Source organism: Musca domestica, unplaced genomic scaffold (assembly GCF_030504385.1).
Source record: "Musca domestica strain aabys unplaced genomic scaffold, Musca_domestica.polishedcontigs.V.1.1 16, whole genome shotgun sequence".
NCBI classification, from domain to species: Eukaryota; Metazoa; Arthropoda; class Insecta; order Diptera; family Muscidae; genus Musca; species Musca domestica.
In genome coordinates, this window is record NW_026712219.1 from 17,200,541 (window position 1) to 17,226,188 (window position 25,648).

At 33.7% G+C, this 25,648-nt stretch overlaps 2 protein-coding genes across 4 annotated transcripts; one reads left to right on the forward strand and one right to left on the reverse strand.

Annotated features, from left to right (window-relative positions):
* Positions 1-6,589: 6,589 nt before the first annotated feature.
* On the reverse strand, positions 6,590-14,886 carry LOC101896745 (little elongation complex subunit 1). The gene is made up of 2 exons (XM_005179076.4): positions 12,978-14,886; positions 6,590-12,815 (listed from the first exon to the last, which is right to left on the reverse strand). The coding sequence occupies exons 1-2, from the start codon at positions 14,635-14,637 to the stop codon at positions 7,363-7,365; spliced, it is 7,113 nt and encodes a 2,370-aa protein (XP_005179133.1). The 5' UTR covers positions 14,638-14,886; the 3' UTR covers positions 6,590-7,362.
* A 6,563-nt stretch (positions 14,887-21,449) lies between these two features.
* Positions 21,450-23,188, forward strand: LOC101894200 (lysosomal aspartic protease-like). 3 transcript variants are annotated; one of them, NM_001286878.1, is given in 5 exon segments: positions 21,541-21,610; positions 21,764-22,567; positions 22,569-22,573; positions 22,576-22,705; positions 22,770-23,188. In NM_001286878.1, coding segments are annotated over 4 exon segments (1,170 nt in total). In that variant the 5' UTR covers positions 21,541-21,610; positions 21,764-21,774; the 3' UTR covers positions 23,012-23,188.
* The last annotated feature ends 2,460 nt before the right edge of the window (positions 23,189-25,648 follow it).

Here is a 25,648-nt window from a genome sequence, read left to right on the forward strand (position 1 = left end):
GTGTAGTCCCGAGAACTTGGTCCAAAACAACTGAAGTTAATTTCGCGACCATGATCCTGTATTCTTAGCTCACAAACATGCCGAACGATCATTCGTATTTTCTCCACCGTATGGTATGGTACCATATATGATTAATGGCATCAACAACGAAAAGACCTTGCGCTTTCTAATGTTTATTGGCGCATACGAATATGTTGAACTAGTTGCAGAAATTACTTTGGAATCTGGTAAGACTTGGAAGAATCATCAAATTCGACAAGCCACCAACATCACTATTGTATTTTTTATCCAATTCAAGCTAATATTTTTTTGTCTATAAAATAAATTTTCCCCTAAAACAATTGTTGTCATAAACATAACTCCAAAATAAAAGACAACAAATATGATTTGTAAAAATTGAATTTATTTAATTTTTTGTTGATAAAATCATAGTTAATTTAATCACTATAAATATATTGCCAGTTTCCACGAACATCTCAAGGATCTGAAAAGAAAACAAATGAAATTAGTAATAGTAAGTACACAAAATAGGTTTAACAGGCTATTTTATGAAAAACATTTATCAGTTTAGTTCTATCATCAATACATTGATCTTATGACAGGGATAACTAAAAGCTCATCATTGCCTTGCCAAACAGTTAAAGAAAGTAAGACTTTTATGCTATAAAACCTAACGTATTTTGCAAAGATTTGCTTAAAAAGTTAATCATACAGATATATTTACCTTTTGTTGGGTGTGAGTTAACTTGCAAACATCAAATCTAGTAACACGCCAAGTGACCCTCAACTATAAATAAAAGAATAATTATTAGTTACATTCTAAAAAAATACAACACATATTTTCTAAGTTGAAACAATCAGACGAAAGTAATCAACATAATGTGAAATTCAGTTATATGCTTGTCTACTGTGAATATCATCATTACATTTCATGTCTTCTATAGTTAAACCAATTGGACTACACACCTTTTAATTAATGGGATGTAATTTCAGGGCTGCATCAAGTTGGCAAAATAACATCTGAAAAAAAAAATAAAAACTTTTATTACAAAATTTAAACTTATTGTAAAATAATTGTGTTTGTTACAGCTATTCAGCTAAATAAAAACCAATCCGCATTATATCTCAGACTGGGGCGGTAACAATCACATCATTTTAATTTTAATCAATACAGACGACACATTCTTACAAGTTAACTTTTGTTATTGGAAAGATTTATTGCAATGATATTTGTAAAGTATTCTTCAAGTTCAATGGCACCACGACATCAACTCCCTTAATTTAATGCTATAGATTTGATTATTTGTCAGCAATAAGACTGATAAAATCAAGTTTCAATAACAAAAGCTAAATTGTAGCAGTCATTTTATTTAATTTGTTTTTATTGAACACCAACCTTTTACGATATGTCTCTTATCGTGCATGTGGACGAGTCTGGTCTCGGTCTGATCTGAAAATAAATTGAATTTTTATAAGCAATGTTGTCTTGTAACAATATATCAAGGTATATATTCTAATCTAAGTCTAATTATCAGATTTTTATAACCAATCAGCACAGCTATTCAGACTGGGGCGGTATATAAAGACATCATTTAATTTAATTATTAATTAACTTCCAAATTTGTTAACAAAGCCTTAAAGCCTTTGTAATATAATCTATTCGGATCCCATTTGTTTTCATAGATCACAAAAAATTAGAATACAAAAATATAATTTAAATAGAAAATAACAATTTTATTGGTATCTTTACGTGAAAATTCTTTTGGGGGTAAATTCTATTTCAATATTTTAAGGTTTGTATTTAAAGCATATTTAAATACAATGTTATTCCAACATATGAAATTAGTGGAAAAAAGTTTTGTCATACCTTCTCATAGGTTTGTTGTCATGTTTTGCCGCCAAATGCAACTTTCCTGTTTCATTCCACTTCGTTTCAGTCAACTGGAAAAAAAAAATAAAATAAATTAAATTAGTATATTTAAGAATACTAATAGCCAGAAGTATTTTACATTTCTCTAATGGGCAATTTCAGTTTATAGGTATCATCAAGGTTTTTCTTTATGACAGGGATAACTAAAAGCTCATCATTGCCTAACAGAGGAAATGCAATACGGAAACATATTTCTTACCTCTTGGGTGATGGGGAACGGTTTGGAATTAAAATCACGTGTTTCTGAAAGTAGAATGAAAACAAAATACACGCGTTAAAAAATTGTTTTTAATTTCTGAAGGTCTATTTTTATATGTGATTCAGACAAAAAGTAATCAACACAATATAATTCAGTTATATGCTTGTCTACTATAAATATCATCAGAAATACGCAATAAAAATTAATTGACGATGGGTACATACCTTTTTTTTGACGCCATTTTCCATTGAGTTAGGCACAGGGATTATATATACGTACCCATTATCCTAAAAAGGAAATGACTATTAGTATCATTAAATTCAAAATTAAGAAAAATAACACATTTCTGTTATGGATTTTGAAATCAGTAGAGATAACCAATCAACATTATTATGTCAGACTGGGGCGGTATAAAAAGCATCATATACTCAAAATTTAATGCAAGACTAAGTGAACGGACAGAAATCTGTAGTTAATTTTTAATAAAATGGTACATACCTTTATGTTGGTTTAAAAAATTCCGGTCTGTAAGTCAGTAGAACAACACTTGAAAATGCAATCTGCAACAAAACAAAAATTTGAGTTATTAGATTTTGTATTTTATACAAAAAAATTTTTTATTTTTGTAAATAAAATCAGTGAAAAAAACCAATCAACACCATATGTCAGACTGGGGCGGTATAGAGAGCATCATTGAAAAATTTTGGCATTTAAAATGGAAAATGAGTTTTCTACTAGAAACTTACTTTGCATATTCACTCCTCAGCACCGCAAGCATTGCAGCATGAACCTCATCAATTCAGGACCTAAAAAGAGAAATAACATATTAACTAACCAAAAAACTTTTGACATGATTTTAACAATAAATTATTGGCATTTTTCAGTTTAGTTTTATCATCAAGGGTTTTTCTTTATGACAGGGATAACTAAAACTCATCATTGCCTGGTAATACAAGTATAAAATATAATTAAACATACCTCTTATTTAATGAGAAAAATGACGATCCCATTGAACAATGTAACAACATCTGAAAAGAACCAATGCAGCGAATTAGTAAACTATTCAATATTTAGGAACATATTTGTCTTAAGCGGAAATAAATCAGACGAAAGTAATCAACAAATTATGTTAAAAACATTATTCAGGTATATGCTTGTCTACTTTAAATTATCATCACACAAACAAATACTTAATAATCCTCAAGAATCTAACTTACCATCAAATATACACTGTGGAAAAGTCCGGTCGCATGTTTTCTAACGAAATACCAAATTTTCCGTTCAGTAATACTATTCACAGTTTTTCAACTAATTTCACGTGGCCTAAACTCCATTTTTATCCTACGGAAGGCAGGACTGAAGGCGTGCGACATCTTTCACGTTTAGTTGTACAAGAACGGAAATGAGAGTCAGGGGATATGTAAATCGACTTTTTACTCATCGATTAGGAAGTGTCCAGAAAGGCAAACGAATGCATGCAGATGCAACACCGTATTTTAATGATCTATTTACGTTTACATAGAAATCATTTAAAATATTTATTTTTTTTTGTGTTAAAGTACATTTCATGGTAGAAGAATATAGGTAGACGCATCAACACAGCTGCTGGGAGAATGTAAACAAATTTTAGAATTGACATTTTTGAATGAAAAGCTATTTAAATTTGTAAAAATTGTTGAAAAAAACGCATATACCTTCGATTGACGTCGGATAAGAAAAACTATAAAAATCTACTTATATAAAAAATTAAATTTTTTGACATATTAATGTTCACATGCGTTGATGCATTTATCTTCATTCTTCTACCATGATACCTTTTTGTACGTTTACGTAGTAAAGGATTTAGAAAACCCAGTCGGTTAAAAATGTCAATTTCATTACATATACCTCAAATAAATCTACATAAAGAAGGTTAACCTACAAGATCCTACAAGAATCTACCAGTTTTTCAAATGTTTTCGATCTGATACATACTTGCCGTTGTGGAACAGACCAATCGTGTAATATACACATTGGTAAATTATGACGGTGAAGCCGCGTAAAGATTTTAACTCCGTTCCTGTAATTTTTAGTGGCAATAGCAACAAAAAGGCGAATTGTAAAAATTTGTAGTTAAATGATCTCACAGAAAAAAGTAGTTGACAAAGTACTGGAATGGAAAAAACAGGACAATAAATAACAAAGTCGAAAGTTGCAAGAATCTGAACATTATTACACGGTAGAAGAATACGGGTAGATGCATCAACGATTAGAAGCATTGATATATCAAAAATAATTAAATGTGAAATTTTTACAAATTTGAATTAACCAAATTACTTTCTCATCGCAAAATATAAATTAATAAATGAACTAAATAAATTATCATTTAAAATGTTCAATTCCAAAATTGATATGACAGTTCATTGTCATAGCAGCTAGAAGCATCGACATAGCTGCTATGACAATATTCTTCTACCATGCATTACTACTAGGATAACCACCTTTTCGTTTGATATTGAAACAAAATTGCATAACTAGTAGATTTTTGCAGGTTCTGGAACAGAGCATATATGATCCTTTTAATAAAAAAAATTGTTATTTTGTTTGTTTTATATTTGGCTGGCTTAAGTCATCGACATGGCATCTTCGTAGATGACCAAAGGAGTTTTAGGTTGACTTAGTTCGATTTTGGCCCTAGGCTAGTTTGCTCATTTCCGAAGAAGCCAGCCAGATAAGTGCTTTATGTACTCCCACCTTTAAAATTCCTGCAAGAATTTACTATTTTTGAAATTTTCTTCGATATCATAAATGGAAAATCGGCAGTAAAAACTTGCAGTTCTGGAACAGACCATATTTTAAAGTTGTGTTCTAGTACTTTTTTAGTAGTAAAACTAGAAGAAGAGAGAACAGTTCGAAGTGTCATTCTCATTTAGGTGTGCTCAAAAAATAAGGGAAAGGAAAATTAGCAGAAATGCGATAAAATGTCAAAATTCCAAAAGTAAACAGTCTAAATCGGACTGGTGGAACCTTACTGAAAAGGACGCCAAAATTTAAACCAGTCATGGTAGAAGAATACAGGTAGTCGTATCGACACAGCTGCTGGGACAATGAACTGTCAAACCATTTTGGAATTGAAAATGTTGAATGAAAAATTATTGAAATTTGTAAAAATTGTTGAAAAATTCATAATATAACAACCACCGAATTGCGTCGTATAAGAAAACATTTAAAAATATACTAATTTTTGATAAAACATTTTAAAAATTTTGACATATTAATGTTCCCAAGCGTTGATGTATCTACCCATATTCTTCTACCATGAAACCAGTGAAGAAAGTCCTAAAGTCGGGTGGGCCGACTTTTTGATACCCTACACCACTTTGCTAATTTAGTAGAGCTCCACGTAACAGTTAAAAGTTTTTATGGGAGAATTCAATCATACAAGCTATGATTATAATTATAATTTAAAGTTCAAAGGACTAAATATGCCGAAGTATCTTTTAAATTCGGACTTGTATTGCCCATTCGGTGCAAAATTAATTTGAAATCAGATAAAGATATATATGGGAGCTATATCCAAATCTGAACCAATCTCGATAAAATTTGGCAAAGATATTTCTGAGCTGTATTTGATATATTTCCCTGAATATCGTTGTTACGGAGTGCATATTACGGCTGTGGGTAACAAATACTAGAAATCGGATGAACAATATATAAGGGAGCTATAGCTATATCTGAACCGATCTTCACCAAATTTGGCATACTAGCTTCTGGACTCAATATACATACTTATTTTCAGGCCTAATTTAGCTGTATGGGCACAATTCCATACTAATCGGGCCGATATTACACGTTTGGTGCACAATAAAAGGCAAATCGGATGAAGACATATATGGGAGCTATATCTAAATTTTTACCTCAAATTTCAATAGGGTTCGTCCTTGGGCCAAACAAATGATTTGTACAAAATTTCATCTCAATCGGATAATAAATGCGACCTGCATTTTGTTCACAAGAATACATGGACAGACGGGCTGACATGCATAAATCAACTCAGGAAGTGATTGTATAGAGATCCTCAAACGTAACTATGGGTCTATCTCGCTTCCTTCTCCATGTTACAAACAAATGCACAAATACATAATACCCTTACCACTATGTGGTGTAGGGTATAAAAATGTAAATTTACCTCATTAAGACAAAATTTTTATTATTATTACTTAAAAGTGTGTTGAGAATGTTTCCATAAAAATATAATTTCACTTGCAAAAACAAAAATGGTTTCAAGCCGAAAAAACTGCGTTTACGATTTCTGAAGAAGCTAAATACGAAATTAAAATCACTTTCGTATGGAATTCGTTCCTGTGACATACCTGATAGTCTTCTTGGGCGACCTTATATGGGTCATGGTCCTGTTTGATTGACCTTGGATGAATTGTAGCATATTTTTTCCTTGATACTAAAATAAAACTCAAGAAATATGAAAATACAAATTCATACGCTTTATTAAGCATTTTTCAAATGTTTTAAAATTAATTAACAAATCTATGTTTTTGGCAAATTTATGTTTCTCATTATTTAAAATATTTATCTTACACGCTATAATATTTATGTAAAATTTCTTAAATAAACATACAGTTGAGTTGTTTATACAATGACAATATGAAACAAAAAAATTACAAGTTTTGTAAATAAATTATAAATCTAAATTACAAAATAAGGATATTTAAAAATAGTTGTTTAGGGTATTTATAAAATACATAACGCCATTTGGCATAGTATAAATAATTTACAAGTTGAAACGAAACTAAAATGTTGTAAGTTATGTAATGTAAATGAAATGAATATTTCCTAATGATCATTGCTTTAAGAACTTAATTTTCAGAACTCAATTCTTCTTCTATGAAACGGTGACATGAAATTTTTTAAAAAGGAAAAGAAATGTGAAATGGATGATGTTAAAAGGAAATATTTTTCGTTGTGTTATCCATAGAAAAATTATCTAGCCCAGCAGGAATGTATTAATTTTTCATTTTTTTATTACATAAAGGAAACATCGGTTACCGTTGGAACAAATGTTTGCATTCGTTCACCTCTGGAACAGACCATATGTAAGGATAACATGTTACAAGCGCCTTCCCTTTTTGCATGATCGTATTCACACAAAATACTTAAGAAGAATAACAACCGATCGAAACGATCCATTTTTATAATTGTTTTTTGCTAACCATTAAGATTCGGAATTAATACAAAACTATTGTATTGGACTCTGCCGTTGTATTTGCTTCAAATAATCCAATTTTTTACGGTGTATAAAACTTTTAAACATGGCCTGGGTTCGTGGCTCGAGCTCATATGTGGGTCTATACGCACGTAGACGATTAAAGCAATTCACATAACCGAAGCGTTGCAGACGTAAGATCGAACAAACGGCTGCCTCCTGAATAATTTTCCTTGAAAAGCCGTTGAGGAAACGTGAAAATAAATCCAAATATATCTCCACATTCCAATCCTGCGGAAAGGGTTTAACAATAATCGATATAATTTCCAATAATGCAGAGATACGTATATCATAATCACTGTTTACTAAGGCATATTCGAAAAACTCATTGGCCAGCGGTAGAAGATGAGTTTTTAATAAAATATTTTCCGCTCTGATTGGATACATACGATACGAGAACAGACCAAAGGCAAAGGTTATGTCATCATTTAGTTTGGAACTTCGTAATTTGTCGGTAAGATTCGATATGACATCATCGTAATTGGGTTTAAAGGGGTCATAGTGATATTCAAAGCGTAGTTTTGAAATCAGAGATTTACCACGCATATCCGTATTGGTCATATCATATTTAGTACTCATGAGGCAGTGTTGTATTACAGTTATGAGGGCATCTGAGCGATCATAGACGGGATCTTCACGAGGCGGTAATACGCTGGGATACCACAGGAGAACTTCGTGAATCATATTTATAGCTTTGATGGAATAGAAATAAAGACATTTAGCTACATACAAACGGGCCGGATGCAAACGCACTTGAGTTTCTAAAAATTTACAAGTTATCAAATATAATTGGGTTAAATGTAGACAGCCGTGTAGGCTTATCTTCTCAGCCTGTTGACAATTAAACAGCAGAGATTCTATTCTCAATTTTAGTTGTTCACAACAATTGTAGGGCTGCAGCGCCATCATCAGATGTTTCATGAGATAGAACATACGCTGTAGTACAAGGTTTAAATGTCGCGGCGGCATTTCTTGTATAACTGAGGGCAACTCATGTTCCTTTACCTCGGATGGTTCCGATTGCTTGACTATTTTCAAAATACAATGATAAAATAAAGAATAATCTATGGTATCATTTTGTAGTTTCTTTACAATTTTGGAAGCGTGAATGTCCGGATCTATTTGCAGGGGATTATAACAATAGCTTTTTAGAAGATCATTATAATAACTGGTAAGGGATCTTTGTTTTTTGGAAAAGGTTTCTTCGTTAAGGCATTTGGTAAGTGTAATCGTATTGTAATGGACAATTGAGAAGTTTTGTATTAAACTTTCCATGAGCGAACTATGTTTACGTTGCGGCCTACATTCAGGTAGAAGTTCTAAAGGAATATCTAGGGTGGTGGTATTTAGAATATCTTCTGTTGTATTTTGTGGGGACATGGGTGAATCGTAGTTCTCAGGTGCCATTGCAAGTGGACTTTGTGGTGATGTAATTTGTTCGTTTTGGTTAACAACAAGCCTGGTGTCATCAGGCAAAGGAGCGTTGGTAACTTGATTTGAACTTGTTTCATTTAGAAGATTTGACTTAGTTTCTTCAGATTTATTACCTACAACAACAAAAGTTTTGTTACAATTTGTCTTGGCTTCTTCAATGGTGTCACCAACAACAAAAGTTTTGTTACGATTAAGATTTAAATTGGCTTCTCCATTTTTGTCACCAACAACAAATGTTTTGTTACCCTTAAAAGGTGTACTAAAATGTTCTGCCTTAGGGGAATTGTTTTCTAGAGGTGTAGTCAACGTTCTTTTCGGATTTGTACGTATGTCTTGAATTTGGTCTGCAACAAAAGTTGTGTTGCAGGGCAATGAAACGGAATTATTTTTAATATTCTCAAGGTTATCATTTGTATTATCACCTGTCTTCTCTTCCTCCATTGAAACTTCATCCAATTCCCTAAAGAATCCTATTCTTGTAGCCACTTCCTGCTCCTCTCCCTGGACAGGTGTTTTTGTATCACTCGATTCCTTGCACTTCTTACTTATACTCTTAGTTTCATTCTTTAGCATATTTTGCCTATTGCTTACTCTAGTATATTTACCAATTTCCACGGGAGAAACACTTAGCTTAAGGGATTTTTCAAAAATAATATGTTTAGCCTTGATACGTTCTGAACGTTTGCAAGGTGGTTGTGCGGCTGGTTCGGGTTGGCATTCACTTTTACGTTTACGTCCACGTTTTTTGGGAACATTTGCGTCCGGAGATTGTAGTATGGCTTCAGCATCGGTGTTTTGTAAGATATCATCAACAATGGGACACATTGATTCGGTAAGGATATCATTGCAAATAGAACTGTTGAGTATTGAACTAACTTCACATGGATTAATGCTGTCGTCTGATCCAACATTCTCTGTATGCGAATTGGCTTGGTCTGCATCGGGCTTATCATGTTCAGGGGGAGATTTTATGGAATTGGGTGACAAAGAACTGTCCTTGTTGTAATCTCCAATAGGCGCATTTCTTTCAGTAAATGATATTCGTATCTTGGATGGCGATATTGTTGTCCTCCCAACAGATTCAATTTTAAACACATTATTTTGTCGTCCATTGGCTGAAAAAGTATCATTATTTTCCTTCTCGATGTTCCCAACAGTGATCAGTTTATTGTCTTGGGATGACAAGGAGTCATTATTTTCTTTTTCATTTTCCTCCGGTAAATCCTCATCAATTACAAGTTCATTAAAAGGCGATTTAGTGTCTCTCGTTTTATCACTCTCTGCTGGATCGGATGAAATCTCAATAATTGAACTTTCATATTCTGTATTCGTCACGTCTGAGGAATCCATTACGCTTATATGGGACTCTGTACTTGACTCCATAGAATTTTGTGTACTCTGGACATATATTTCATCTAATTTTGATACATTTTCTTCTTTGGAATCTTGAGGTCCATTTTTAACATTTAATGAATCTGTAGGTGTTGGAGATTCCAGAATTTTTTCTGTAACAATTTTTTCTGTTGCAATTTCTTCACTGCAGTCTCGTTGTGTATTGGACGAATTTGTAGGAAAGTCAACTATTTCTTCGACCTGCATTGTTGTGTTTGAACACTCTCTTTTGCTGGAGCAAATATTATTGAATATTGGTGTTAGTTTGGGCTGACAATTTTGCGAAAAATCTTGTTTGTCCAATGAATTTTTAGGAACTGCGGAGTGATCTTCTCTTATTACGGAGCTCGAAAAATTGGTAGGCAATCTCTCATCATTTGGTGGAACATTTGAAGGAAAGCATTCTTGGGATTCATTTTGTGAAGAGTGCAAGCATGTATTTTTGGAACTTGGTATTTTAAAATCCACATTTGAATATTTATGATCTGAATAGAAAACAATTTCTTCTTCGATATTTAATCTGGGCGATTGTTGCCTTGGTTTACGGCGATAATTTAATAACTCTCTCATTCTACAGTTCTTAGATTCATGTTTACTGCAAACTGCTGATGTATTTGAATTATTTTCCGTTCTGTCCATTATTATGTTACTGGTTTCTTCTTCTACAGATACCTCACAGTTATTGTTACATGATGATGTTTGAGAATCATTTGCCATTTCAATTGATATTTCATTTAAATCCACATTCGTTTTGTTTTCATCTGAAACATGTTCTTCCTCTTCTTCAGAGGAAAACAATTCCATGTCTGTTTTTACCATTTTTTCGTAATTGAGAGATGACATTGGACTTTCCTTGACCCCATCATTTGATACTACATTACTGTTGGTCTCTACTTGCTTTTCATCCGCATGACTTTTAGAATCCGCTGGAACATCTTCGCAGTCATCATCAGAAGATGAAGACATTTCAAAGTCATTTTTTATCGTTGTGTTCTGATTAAGCAAAGGCTTTGGGGAATCTTTCCTTATATAATTTACAGCTAAATTCCTATTGTTCTCCGGTGCAACATTATCTTGATCATCTTCCGAGGAGGATATTTCGAAATCTTTTTCAAAATCAATTGGTGGTATATTTTCCATAGTTTCATCATTCGTTGTAATTGGGTTTTCTTCTAGTTCTCTTTCAATAATTGATTCCAATATAGATTGATTCTCCTTATCCATAGTTTCGAGAAGCAGTGAAGATCCAGTGTTCAGGTTATTCATTATCGTGATTTCGGCATTTCTAAGCACAGGTGTGGGTATTTCGGGAATTGAAAATGTAGAATCATAAGATGTTGTAGATGCATAACCATGTTCAACATCTTCAGCTCTATTTTCGGTAGTTGGTTCTAAATTACATGTGGGACTATTGTTTCCCTTCTGCATTGATTTATGACTGTGGGTTTCTTCAGTGAACCTCTTTTTCCTCTTTGTTGCATTTTGCTGATTATCATCTCCAGAATATTCGTCAGTTTCCGTATCTGATGTCTCGCCAAAGAGTGAGTTGTATAATTCTTTTTTCTTGGAGACTCTGGGGTTTTTAAACTTTTTGACAGGTTTAGTAAATGAAAATGACGCAGTTAGTATTTTCTGTCTGCTCTGCAAATATTGAGTAGATTCTTCTGCCTGTTCTAGATCTTGAATATTTGAAGGATGATGATTCACACTTTGCTCTCTTCTATCCGTGCAAAGATTTTCTTTTTTATCTTGTTCATTCTGTGGATCAGATGAATTTGTATGATCATCCGTTTTTTGTTGGTATAAATTGTCTATAGGTAAGTTATGGAAAGCCCTTAGGTTAGTAGAAACCAAATCACTTCTGAATGCCGTAGGTTGGGGTAGAGAATCCAAAGAATCGCTGTCGCTTTGGTTGTACATTTCTTCATTTGCAGTATTTTCTGTATCACATTCACGTTGTTCACTCTCATAGTCAGTTCTTGTAGGAGTTTCACTTCTCAATAATACACTATGTTTTAAAATATCCTCTTTTGTGTAGGTTTCATTTGACAAAGTTTCCAATTCATCTCTATTTTCTCGTTTTGCAAACTCATTTTGAGTTGTATTGTGTTCACAATCTTGCGATGTTTCACATGGTAAGTAACTCTCAGCATCACTTTGTATGGATTCTTCTTGTTCAAAACGTTCCCCATTGTACGCAATATCCTTCCTCCCAATTATTTCTTTCAAAAAATCAATTGCCGTTTCTTGCGGTTCCACATCTTCATGTTCCGAAATTGGCTGTGATTTGCATTTTGTTTTCTGTTTCTTTTGTTTTGTGCCTTTTAACAAACGCTTGAGATGTTTCCGTTTCGATTTGTTTATTTTCAATTCTGGAAACAGTTCCTTAATATCTTCCATAATTTTTGATCCGCATTTTGATTTGGAAGATTTATTTTTATGTTCAGCACTCTTCGGTTTTTTGCTCGGCATGTTGTCAGCTGATACAGATGTGCATGGTATTGGACGTTTAACTGTGGAGGAGGTTGAATCTGCATCAAAGTTCAGCTGGGTTGACAATTGTGAACTGCTACAAGCCAATGTCATTTCGGCGGGATTATCTATAAAATAAAAAAATATATATTTCAAAGTTAATAAAATGAGTTTAACGTAGAATAACATAAATATGGGCATGAAGCATATTTTGCAGATTAAAAAAAAAACGCATCAACGTCGAGAAGGTTTACACAATACCTCATACTTCTAACTCTATTCTTAATTACCTTCTTCATGAACACTTTCTTCAGCTCCGGCTAATTGCATTTCCTCTACCTCTGATATATTAGCAATTGTTCTTCTTGCTTCCGGTCGCACAATATTGGTTGATGTTAGAACAGAACTTTCATTAAAATGCAAAGGACTTGTGCCGACACTTTGTGTTCTGCTAGCTTCTTGCTGAGTTGTAGTTGACGTATGACCAATGTCAGGTGTTTCTCTTGCAGCAAGAATTGAGCTATCATAGATTTCCCTGAGCCAATTGTGAAACTGTTGCTGATTGACTGAATCCTGTGTTGAAGCAGCAATGCCTGCATTGCTATCATTAGTTGTGTGTAATAAACCCAATACCATTCTACCAAATATATGCCAAAGTTCGTGAAATGTTGGGTTTGCTCCATGACTCAAAAGCGGGTTTGAATGTATTGCAGATAGAAGAGGATTGGTTGAAATATTGGTGACAGGGGAACGATTTGAAGTGGCGTTTGCTGTACTTTCATTTTGGCTAGAGGTAGCATTTGGTGTGGGTGAAGGAGATGGTGTTATCATTTCCTGTTTAATAACAGTTCTATTTAATGTATTGTGTGCTGTAGCTTCAGACAATTCAATGTTTGTTGTCGACCTCTTTATTTTATTTCTTGGTATAAAATCAATGGGCCGCCTTATATTACACAACCAGGTGCATGTTCCAATTGTTTTGAATGTGGGTTTCGCCTCCTCCGTCAGCTGCTGTATATCTATTAATGGCGATACGGGTTTAATGTTTTGCCAGGGAACCAATTCTCTCAAAATATCATCAACCGCAGGTGGCATTGTTTGCAAATCGGAGCTACTTGTGCCCACATTACGATAACTAATGAAACATGATGTTGTGGTGCTACGTGTAGTCATGGTGCTAATATGTTGTGTACCCTGCGAACGCAATACAACGCAACACTGGACTCCTTGGTTTCGTGTCTCTAGTTTTGTGGGCTGTGCCTCTGTTACATGGTCACACTGTACAGCTGCATCTGCGTAGCATGTTTTTTGTGTTCTGATACGAGAAGAAGACTTTTGAGGGCTATTGATCAGACGCGCTGGAAGATATCTCAATTTAAATTTAGCACAATATTGTTTCAATTCCTCTGCCAAGCCGCGGTCAGGGAAGTTTCTGATCATATCCTCTCCTTCTAATTTGTTCACCAGCCTTAAGTATTTCATAACCAGATCATTGTAATCAACAGGTCGCTCTTTCTGGTCCTCCAAACATGCCTCAAATTGGTCACATTCCAATGACTTGACAACCAATTCGGTTTCAATTTTTTCATATTGCTTCTTGAGCTCCTCCAGTGCTTTGGTTTTAATTTCATGTTGTTCTTTTTCAGTCGCATACAACCTTTGAATATCCAAAGCGGTTGTTTGAAAATCCTTGAGTTGAGTTTGCAATTGTAAGTTATCACATTTTAAATTTTGTATTTCCTTCATCAAGCGATCCGCACTAGATATCTTCTTGGCCCATTCTTGACGTTTCTTTTTGCGAGATTCCCCAACAGTCTCTTTTTGAAAATATATTTCATGCCTGACTGCAGGGACTGGTGTAGCGGTTCTTGGCTCATCCGAGTTGGACGATTTCGGAGGAGTGCTTTGTAAGAAATCCAAATTTAAATCACTGAAATCGAAGTCTGCCATTTTTCGCGCAAATAATTTCCTTCGTTTGTAAAAGAATCGCTAGATTATAACTATTACTGGTCAACCAATGTTTACCACACAAAACAAATCGTTTGTCGTGAAATTAATTTGAGCGATTAGAACACATTTTAATACACAAAATTAAATTTAACATAAGAATTAAATTCTCGTTTTTATTCTTTTTATTCTGCTTGTAAAAGTACACACATTTTTTCCATGCTGTAAACGTTTCTCTGACATTAGAAATGTCAAGAATGCCGCTACGGGCAGGGCACTATAGATCGATATGGTACTGTGTATATTTATGTCAGTATTAACCCTTTGAACGCATATTAAAAAAATTATATAAATTATACATATTAATTAATTAAAATTAAAAAATAAAGCGACAAGCGACCGACATTTTTGTGGAAAATGTAGAGCTGGGAATGCTTATTTGAAATTGAAGTTACCTTTTTCCCATGCTGTAAACGTTTCTCTGACATTAGAAATGTCAAGAATGCCGCTACGGGCAGGGCACTATAGATCGATATGGTACTGTGTATATTTATGTCAGTATTAACCCTTTGAACGCATATTAAAAAAATTAAAAAATAAAGCCACAAGCGACCGACATTTTCGTGGAAAATGTAGAGCTGGGAATGCTTATTTGAAATTGAAATACCTTTATTTCATTGTACCATGGGTAACACTAAAAAATAACTGTTTCAGAACTGCAAGAATGTAAAAGTTTTTACTACAGTAACCAATTTTCCCTTTATGAAATCGAAAAAAATAGCAAAAATAGTAGATTCTTGCAGGTTTTGCAACAGATCACATATGTTAGTATGAGATTACCTTGTATTACCGATATGGTACTGTGTATATTTATGTCAGTATTAACCCTTTGAACGCATATTAAAAAAAATTAAAAAATAAAGCGACAAGCGACCGACATTTTCGTGGAAAATGTAGAGCTGGGAATGCTTATTTGAAATTGAAGTTACCTTTTTTCCATGCTGTAAACGTTTCTCTGACATTAGAAATGTCAAGAATGCCGCTACGTTTAGGGCACTATAGATCGATATGGTACTGTATATATTTATGTCAGTATTAACCCTTTGAACGCATATTAAAAAAAATAAAAAATAAAGCGACAAGCGACCGACATTTTCGTGGAAAATGTAGAGCTGGGAATGCTTATTTGAAATTGAAGTTACCTTTTTTCCATGCTGTAAACGTTTCTCTGACAGAAATGTCAAGAATGCCGCTACGGGCAGGGCACTATAGATCGATATGGTACTGTGTATATTTATGTCAGTATTAACCCTTTGAACGCATATTAAAAAAATTATATAAATTATACATATTAATTAATTAAAATTAAAAAATAAAGCGACAAGCGACCGACATTTTTGTGGAAAATGTAGAGCTGGGAATGCTTATTTGAAATTGAAGTTACCTTTTTCCCATGCTGTAAACGTTTCTCTGACATTAGAAATGTCAAGAATGCCGCTACGGGCAGGGCACTATAGATCGATATGGTACTGTGTATATTTATGTCAGTATTAACCCTTTGAACGCATATTAAAAAAATTAAAAAATAAAGCCACAAGCGACCGACATTTTCGTGGAAAATGTAGAGCTGGGAATGCTTATTTGAAATTGAAATACCTTTATTTCATTGTACCATGGGTAACACTAAAAAATAACTGTTTCAGAACTGCAAGAATGTAAAAGTTTTTACTACAGTAACCAATTTTCCCTTTATGAAATCGAAAAAAATAGCAAAAATAGTAGATTCTTGCAGGTTTTGCAACAGATCACATATGTTAGTATGAGATTACCTTGTATTACCGATATGGTACTGTGTATATTTATGTCAGTATTAACCCTTTGAACGCATATTAAAAAAATTAAAAAATAAAGCGACAACTGACCGACATTTTCGAGTGGAAAATGCAGAGCTGGGAATGCTTATTTGAAATTGAAGTCACCTTTTTTCCATGCTGTAAACGTTTTTCTGACATTAGAAATGTCAAGAATGCCGCTACGGGCAGGGCACTATAGATCGGTATGGTACTGTGTATATTTATGTCAGTATTAACCCTTTGAACACATTATTTTCTCATATTAAAAAATAAAGCCATCCGATATTTTCGAGTGGAAAATGCAGAGCTGGGAATGCTTATTTGAAATTGAAGTTACCTTTTTTCCATGCTGTAAACGTTTCTCTGACATTAGAAATGTCAAGAATGCCGCTACGTTCAGGGCACTATAGATCGATATGGTACTGTATATATTTATGTATTTATGTCAATATTAACCCTTTGAACACATAATTTTCTAAAATTAAAAAATAAAGCAATCCGATATTTTCGAGTGAAAAATGCAGAGCTGGGAATGCTTATTTGAAATTAAAGATACCTTTATTTCATTGTACCATGGGTAACACTAAAAAATAACTGTTTCAGAACTGCAAGAATGTAGAAGTTTTTACTACAGTAACCAATTTTCCCTTTATGAAATCGAAAAAATAGCAAGTATCTACTAGACTTGCAGGTTCTGCAACAGATCACATATGTTAGTATGAGATTACCTTGTATTATTTTGCCATGGTTGAATTTTATTTAAATTAAAACTTAGCTTTTGATGAAAAACCTAAGTATGTTGTGAATGTCAACAGAATTTAGACGTTCAGTGGCAGAATTTTTGCACTAAATTTTATTGATTGAAAAGTTTTCGGATAAGCAAGTTGGGTTGGTCACACAGAAAAATTGTCGGCTATGACAACTGATACTTTAACTTAGTTGCTTTCTTCCAGAACTGCAAAAACGTAAAAGTTTTTACTAAGATAACCGATTTTCACTTTATACCGATCATGGCAGAAGAATACAGGTAGATGCATCAACGCTTGGGAGCATTGATATGTCAAAAAAATTTAAATGTTTTTTCAAATAAAAGTAGATTTTTATATGTTTTCTTATACTACGTCATTCGGAGGCTGTTATAATTCGCGTTTTTCAACAATTTTAACAAATTTAAATAATTTTTCATTCAACATTTTCAATTTCAAAAGTTGTTTGACAGTTCATTGTACCAGCAGCTGTGTCGACGCGTCTACCTATATTCTTCTACCATGATACCGATTTTCTCTTTGGTATGAAAATAGAGAATAGAGAATGCAAGAATGTGTAAATTATTACCCGATTAACGATTGCTAGGTGTGTCTGGTTATCCTAAAATTGGTAACAAATAAAAAATTGCAATAGAGGGAAATTCTGACAATTTTTTACTGAGAGTTTGCAAACTCCTTCCGGAGATTTATATTTGGGCAAGCCACTTTAAAACATATCAAATGCCAAATTGTTTTGTTGTTTGCTCATTCTTGATTTTTGAGTGCTTCATTTCTTTTTATAGCTGTTAAATTGTTTTGTTGTGACAAATCAGCTGATTGCTTGCGAGTTTTTGCGAGGATTCCTTCTGTTTACTTTTCATTTTATCCTTGCAAAAGAGAATAACATGGTTGAATAATATGGGTAGACGCATCGACACAGCTGCTGGGACAATGAACTGTCAAACCAATTTTGGAAGTGAAAATGTTGAATGAAAAATATTTATATTTGTAAAAATTGTTGAAAAATGGGAATTATAATAACTTGCTGTTAAATTGTTTTGTTGTGACAAATCAGCTGATGGCTTGCGAGTTTTTGCGAGGATTTCTCCTGTTTACTTTTTATTTTATTCTTCCGAAAGAGAATAACATGGTAGAATAATATAGGTAGACGCATCGACACAGCTGCTGGGATAATGAACTGTCAAACCAATTTTGGAAGTGAAAATGTTGAATGAAAAATATTTATATTTGTATAAATTGTTGAAAAATGGGAATTATAATAACCTCCGAATGACGTCGGAAAAGAAAACATATAAAAATCTACGTATATTTGAAAAAACATTTACAATTTTTTTACATATCAATGTTTCCAAACGTTGATGCGTCTTCCTGTATTTTTCTACCATGAGAGAATAATATAACTAATGGTACGTTTACATATAAATGGGTTAACCCCCGGGATTTGGATTAAAATTGTCATATCAATTACTTATACTTCAAATAAATCATCTTGAAGTGGGTTAACCCTGCAAAAAGTTCTAACGTAAACATGGCATAACTCTCCCAGAAAAAAGCTGCTGGACAATTGAATGCTGATAATTTTTAAACACTACACTAGTAAAACATGACATAGGCAAAAAAGAGGAAACACATAAATATGGCTGATATAATGCTTTTAAGGAATTGCCATTTAAATTCGATATCTAGTTTACGTTCTTGTACTTGCCACAGGTATCATTTCTCTATGAACGAGTCATGGTAGAAGAATACCTGAATAAATGCCAAATGTAATTGGTATTTTTTTGAGATTTTCTCCTCTGGTATATGTCCAACACTTACTACGCGATCCATAGTTTTTCTATACACTGTAATTTTGGTAGGTAGGCGGCCTTCGGCCGGGGCTTGAGATTTTCTCCTCTAAGATATGTCCAACACCGGCTACGCGATCCATAGTTTTTGTAAACATTGTAATTTTTGTAAGTAGTCGCCTTCGGCCGAAAAAGTACTAGTAAAAACACCAATTTTCTTGCATTTCTCTAGAACCGGTTCTAGTAACCTCATCATGTGACCCCTTGTTGGATAGGTATTTTCATAAGCTTTCAAATGATCTCCAAATGAGTAATCGGTTTTCGTAGAACCGGATAAAAACCGAATATTGTATCTGAACTTTCGGGTCCAATAACCGGGTAACCGGGTATTTCCCCCACAAAAAAATTACCTTGCTGTAATCAGGTTAAAAAGATCTACACGTCGTAAAAATTTCAGGTCAATCCGAGCATAGCCCCTAAACTCAACTTAAGCCAAGATAATTATCGATAATCACTAATCGAATACAAAGCAATGGTACATGCATACTTAGGGTATCGTACCAACCTCCAGCGATGCCAACTTAGTGCTTTTCGCGCTATTTATGGTGCTTTTTAGACCCCCTAAACGCCAAAATAGTGGCATAGCGCGAAACGGAAAAAAAAAGCACTGTACGTACGCTTTTCATCTTTTCTGTTGGTGCTTTTAGCGGTTTTTAGATTTTAAAATGTGTCAATGTTTATACATTCGAATATTTTGATAGTATGGCATCTACTTATCGCAAATTTTTTTACTGCAAATTCTTTACTTGTCTTTCATTCCTGTCATTGAAGAAAAAACGTAAGTTCATAGATGGCACATTTTTTCAATGGAATTTTCTGAAATTCTACACAAGGAGTTCTTTGTGAGTATTTTACACCCTGAAATAGAATTGTCCATATAGGTTCACAACATCGTATATCTTCCATCGACATCTTCCGTTATTGGGTATTTTTAAGATTTTAACAGAATTTTTAATGGATTTTAATTTTTTGTAAATGTCCTAATTTGTTCCAATTGGTGGAGATTATTCAAATAAGTAAAAAAACATTAAGTTCGGCCGGGCCGAACTTTTAATACCCTCCACCTCAGGGTAATGAAAACATTAGAACCAATTATGACCCACTAATACCAAATTTTAGACATATTCCTGGGAAAATGTGGCAAAAATCATCAAAATACCAAATATCGGGAGGGCTATGCAAAAACGAGGACCAATACATACAATGTTTCGCCAACGGAGCTAGAACTCATTATGATCAACAAATACCAATTTTTAGACAAATCCATGAAAAAATGTGGCAAAAATCATTAAAATACCGAATATCGTGAGATACCGTTATATGGAGGAAATACCAAAGCGTAGACCTATACATGCAATGTTTCGCCATATGAACGAGGACCCACTATGACCTACAAATACCAATTTTCAGACAAATCCGTGAAAAAATGTGGCAAAAATCATCAAAATACAGAATATCGGAAGGTACCGTTATATAGGGGTTTAAAGCAAAACGTGGACCGATATATCTCATATTCATTACCAACCATCCTAGACACAATACAAATTATTCTGCTAAATTTTGACGCTCTACGTCAAATAATGTGGCCTGTATCGTGATTTCAACAGACAGACGGGCAGACAGACAGACGGACATCGTTAAATCGGCTAAGAATTTTATGCTGATTATGAATATATACACATTATGGTGTCTACGACGAATATTTAGGGATGTTATAAAAGGAATAACAAAGTTAATATACACTCCTTTCCAAGGTGGAGGGTATAAAAAGTGTTTTATTGACAATTTTGAATTTTGGTATTTTGGTTAGAAAAAAATACATAGCGCTTTTTACGCTTTTTAAGGGAAAGTTTTTACGCCATTTACGCTTTTCTGGTTTTTTAATTACGCTTCTAGCTCTCAAAATGTTGGCAACACTGCCAACCTCGTCTTGACGGCGTAACCAATTACCGATTCCAAAAAAAAATGTTTTTGCGAAAATCATTCCAATCTTTATATTATTAAATTATTTAATAATTTAATTTGCCGCGAAGGCAAAATTTATAAAAATCCGGGAATATAAACTTTTAGCCGCCGCTGCCGGGAATTTCACATCGGCTTCTTTAGCAACTAGTTCCGCGCTCTTTAGTGAAGATGTTCAATTTTCTCATGTCTCATTCGTAAACAACAGAGTACCCGGGCGTTATGCATTACACTCATTCGTAAACAACAGAGTACCCCGAGTCTTTGCTTTCTGTTTATTTTTTATCATGTATTCCTTTGTGGTCTTCATATTCGTTTCGTTGGGACGTTTTTAATTTTTGTTTCCAACGCTCTCATAATTCTCTTCATTGTTGCGCAGTAACTGCCCGATCCCGAACAAGACAAGTCTGCCATTTGCTGCTTTCGCTTCGTTTATATAATTCGTATTATTATTTTCATTAATTATTCAGCAATTAATTTCCATCGGGAAAACAACAACTTATTTGTTCGAAGCCAAGATCAAGTAGAAAAATAAATCCACAAATAAGGTTCGTATTTCTATAAATTTACAACTAATTATAATTATTGTTAATAATTATTATTTTCTGGAAGTAATATGGCTTCCATTAGATGTTAACAGTTATTTAAACAAAGAATAGTTTAGGGAAAATAATCTTTCCCCCTCTTTACTTCTTTCTCCACAGTGGAACAATGATTAAGTTTGTCATTTTATTAAGCTTACTCAGCTTATTGCTCCCGGAGAGCTTTGCTGAGGAGAAATTAATTCGAGTTCCCATCCAGAAAATAAAATCGGCACGAAAACATTTCTATGAGGTAGGAACGGAATTGCAACAACTACGTTTAAAATATGGAGCTGGAGGTGTCACACCTGAACCTTTATCAAATTATTTGGATGCGCAATACTATGGCCCAATCTCAATTGGCACACCACCACAAAATTTCAAGGTAGTTTTCGATACCGGCTCTTCGAATCTGTGGGTTCCTAGCAAAAAATGTCATTTGACCAACATTGCTTGCCTCATGCATAATAAATACGATGCCACCAAGTCCAAGACTTTTAAGCAAAACGGTACTGAATTTGCCATACATTATGGATCTGGTAGTCTGTCTGGTTATTTGTCTACGGATACGGTTAACATTGGCGGCTTGGATATTAAGGACCAGACATTTGCCGAAGCTTTGAGTGAACCCGGCTTGGTCTTTGTTGCTGCCAAATTCGATGGTATTTTGGGCTTGGGTTACAGTTCAATATCGGTGGATGGTGTTAAGCCACCATTCTATGCTATGTATGAACAGGGTTTGATTTCGCAACCAATTTTCTCATTCTATTTAAATCGCGATCCCAAAGCCCCAGAAGGGGGTGAAATCATTTTCGGTGGTTCTGATCCTGATCACTATACCGGTGATTTTACATATTTGCCAGTAACACGCAAGGCTTATTGGCAAATCAAAATGGACTCGGCATCAATGGGTGATTTGAAATTGTGCCAAGGAGGCTGTCAAGTAATTGCTGATACCGGCACCTCTCTCATTGCTTTACCTCCCAGTGAAGCTACATCTATTAACCAAGCTATTGGTGGAACTCCGATTATGGGTGGTCAATACATGGTGGCCTGTGATGGTAATACTGTTTAGAAAATGTTAATAATCATATGTGATATTAATTGTAAAATCTTATTTTCTAGATATCCCCAAGTTGCCTGTTATTAAATTTGTTCTTGGTGGCAAAACATTTGAGTTGGAAGGTAAAGACTATGTATTGCGTATTGCTCAAATGGGTAAAACAATTTGCTTGTCCGGTTTCATGGGCATTGACATTCCACCACCCAATGGACCTCTATGGATTTTGGGAGATGTTTTCATTGGCAAATACTATACAGAATTTGATATGGGCAATGACCGTGTTGGTTTTGCCATTGCCAAATAAGCAGCAGTTGTCTGTGAATCCAACAGAAGTGAAGTTTCTTTGTTAATTTTATCAAATGTTTTGGATTTTATTTGTATTGGTAATGTGTATGATGGCTTTGTTAAAAGTAAATGTAAAATGATGGACTGTATCGTATTAAATGCAAAACAACAATAAAGATTAAATTTGATCAATTTAGGTGTTTATTATTTTCTTTTGCTTTCTGGACTGCAAGGAGGGTTTGCCATTCGATTATAAACGATTTTCTTTGCATTTATGTGAATAAGCTTTTCACAATTGTATGATTAATTTCATTTGGTCTTCTTTTTTGCTTGTCGATCTCCTCTCCGCCCGACATGTTTCTATATTTTGCAATTGTTTAGTTTATTGCGTTGATGCATTTCAGAGAATTGTTCAGTTCTTTCACAACTTTTTAAGTGGTGAATCATTTGATATTGATAAAAAAAATGAATTTTCTGTTCATAGAACTGAAAGTGTTTATAAAATTAAAACTACCTTCAGTACTGAAGTGGGAAATATGTTAAGTCTGCCAAATAAGGATACAGCTTTTAATGTGGATTACGCAGTTTCATTTCTAGAAGGTAGGAAGGAAGATGCCTAGAAGTATTGTATGTAAATATGTAAACGTTTTGCATTTAGATTTATTAGCCCATACAAAATCTTGTCTCCTTATTGGGGAACAAATGAATATATTCCAATGGAATTACTCTTGATTTATAACCCTACATGGATAGTTCCATAAATAGTTCATATTAAATATTTGTTTACATGAGTACAAAGACAGATAACTTATTGAACTCTGTTCAAATGGAAACAAAAAGAATATATGTATTTCAAAGCGTTTTCGCTTTTTTTGCATATGTTCAATGGTCATTAAAAGATAATGAATGCTTCTGTTCCGATTGCACATTGAAAACAAAATAAAATCCAAACAGAAATTGAGTCGTCTTGTTTTGCAATTAAGCAAACGTTTGGAGTGAAAACAAAAGAATATGGGACTTTTTATAGGCCGTCTAGATCAGGGGCGTGCCTGATTGTAATGGTAGTATTCCATGGACGCCCATTGAATCCTTAGAATAACGATGGAAGGACGCCAAGCCAACATTGTCTTAGACCAATATATTTCGACTTCATTTTGAATACACCATATTTGGAAGCGGACATCCTTAAACCGACCTATAAAAATATATCCTTTATGTGTTCTCCGAAGAAGTGTTGCAAAGACAATTAATAGAACTTCATTTAGTCAAAAGGCATTTGCAACGAAATGACCTGTTACTCCACATTTACACCCTACATGATAAGCGGACATCGACGTAGAATGTAATTCTTGTAAATATATCCGACAAAAACGGAATGGTGAAAATAGGTGTGTAACTCAATAAATTGTAATCATTTGCACAAACTATTACAAAATGTTGTTTAATAACCCAAAGTCCAGTAAATCCCAGTGAATTGGCAATGCAATTTGTATTGCTAAGTTACTGAGAAATTTTAGTCAGTAAAGGCGAGAGTACATAAACTGCTTTTCTGACTGGCTTAATTCATCGGCTGGCTTCTTCGTAGAGGATCAAAGCAAAGGCATAGGAGTATAAAGATGGGACAAGACAGAGTAAAATATTGTCACCAGGTGTAAGTAGATCTGTGGTGATTAGTTCATAACAACAAAATCACCAATGTTACGTTGTTTTAACATCAAATACAATTTTCATTTAATTGGAAACGTCAAAGGAATACAATTTTAAGTCCATTTTTTTGGTTTACAGTAAATATTTGTAAAATTCCTCTGTAAATATGATTTTTGTGCTAACATGTCACTGTTGTTTGCAGAGCCCCTATATATTTTTCACATTATCTATTTTTATACCCTACACTACATAGTGGTAAGGGTATTATGTTTCCATAGTGTATTTTGTCCAGTCTTTACCATTTTAGGTCTTTGGTTTGTTCCTCTACGAAGAAGCCAGTCGATGACTTAATGCAGCCAAATATGCGCTTTATGTATTCCCACCCTAAGTTACTGAGAAATTTTACTTAGTAAAAATCATGGTATAATTCCCAAGGTAATATGATTACAATTTTTTATTTTATGTCCCTTCCATTGTAGAAAAAATAAAGGTATGTACATGTCAAAATTTTTAAAATGTTTTTTTTTTTCAAAAATAAGTAAGTTTTTATAATTTTTCTTATACGACACCAATCGGTGATTGTTATGATACACATTCTTCAACAGTTTTTAATAATCTTCCATTCAAAATTTTTAATTCCAAAATTTTTTTTGACAGTTCATTGTCCCAGCAGCTGTGTCGATGCAACTATCTATATTCTTCTACCAGGGTCCCTTCATTGTCAAATTTATATTTTGTAGTTCTTCCTCAAATATGGGCGTAAAGTTGTCAAGAATTTTGCATTTAATTCCGACCAAATATTTTGTTATTTTTACTCTCTTTAGAAGGATAAGTCATGTAAGACTTAAGGTGCAAGTGCATAAAAAGCTTGAAGTCATGCTAGGCAAATTAATGTAAAATTATAATTGAAAATGACTGCAAGATTTTAGTGCAGCTCTGTAATGCCTTTATAAAATGTCGCAAAATATACATAGCCATGACTTGAAGCTTCTTATGTACTTACACCTTT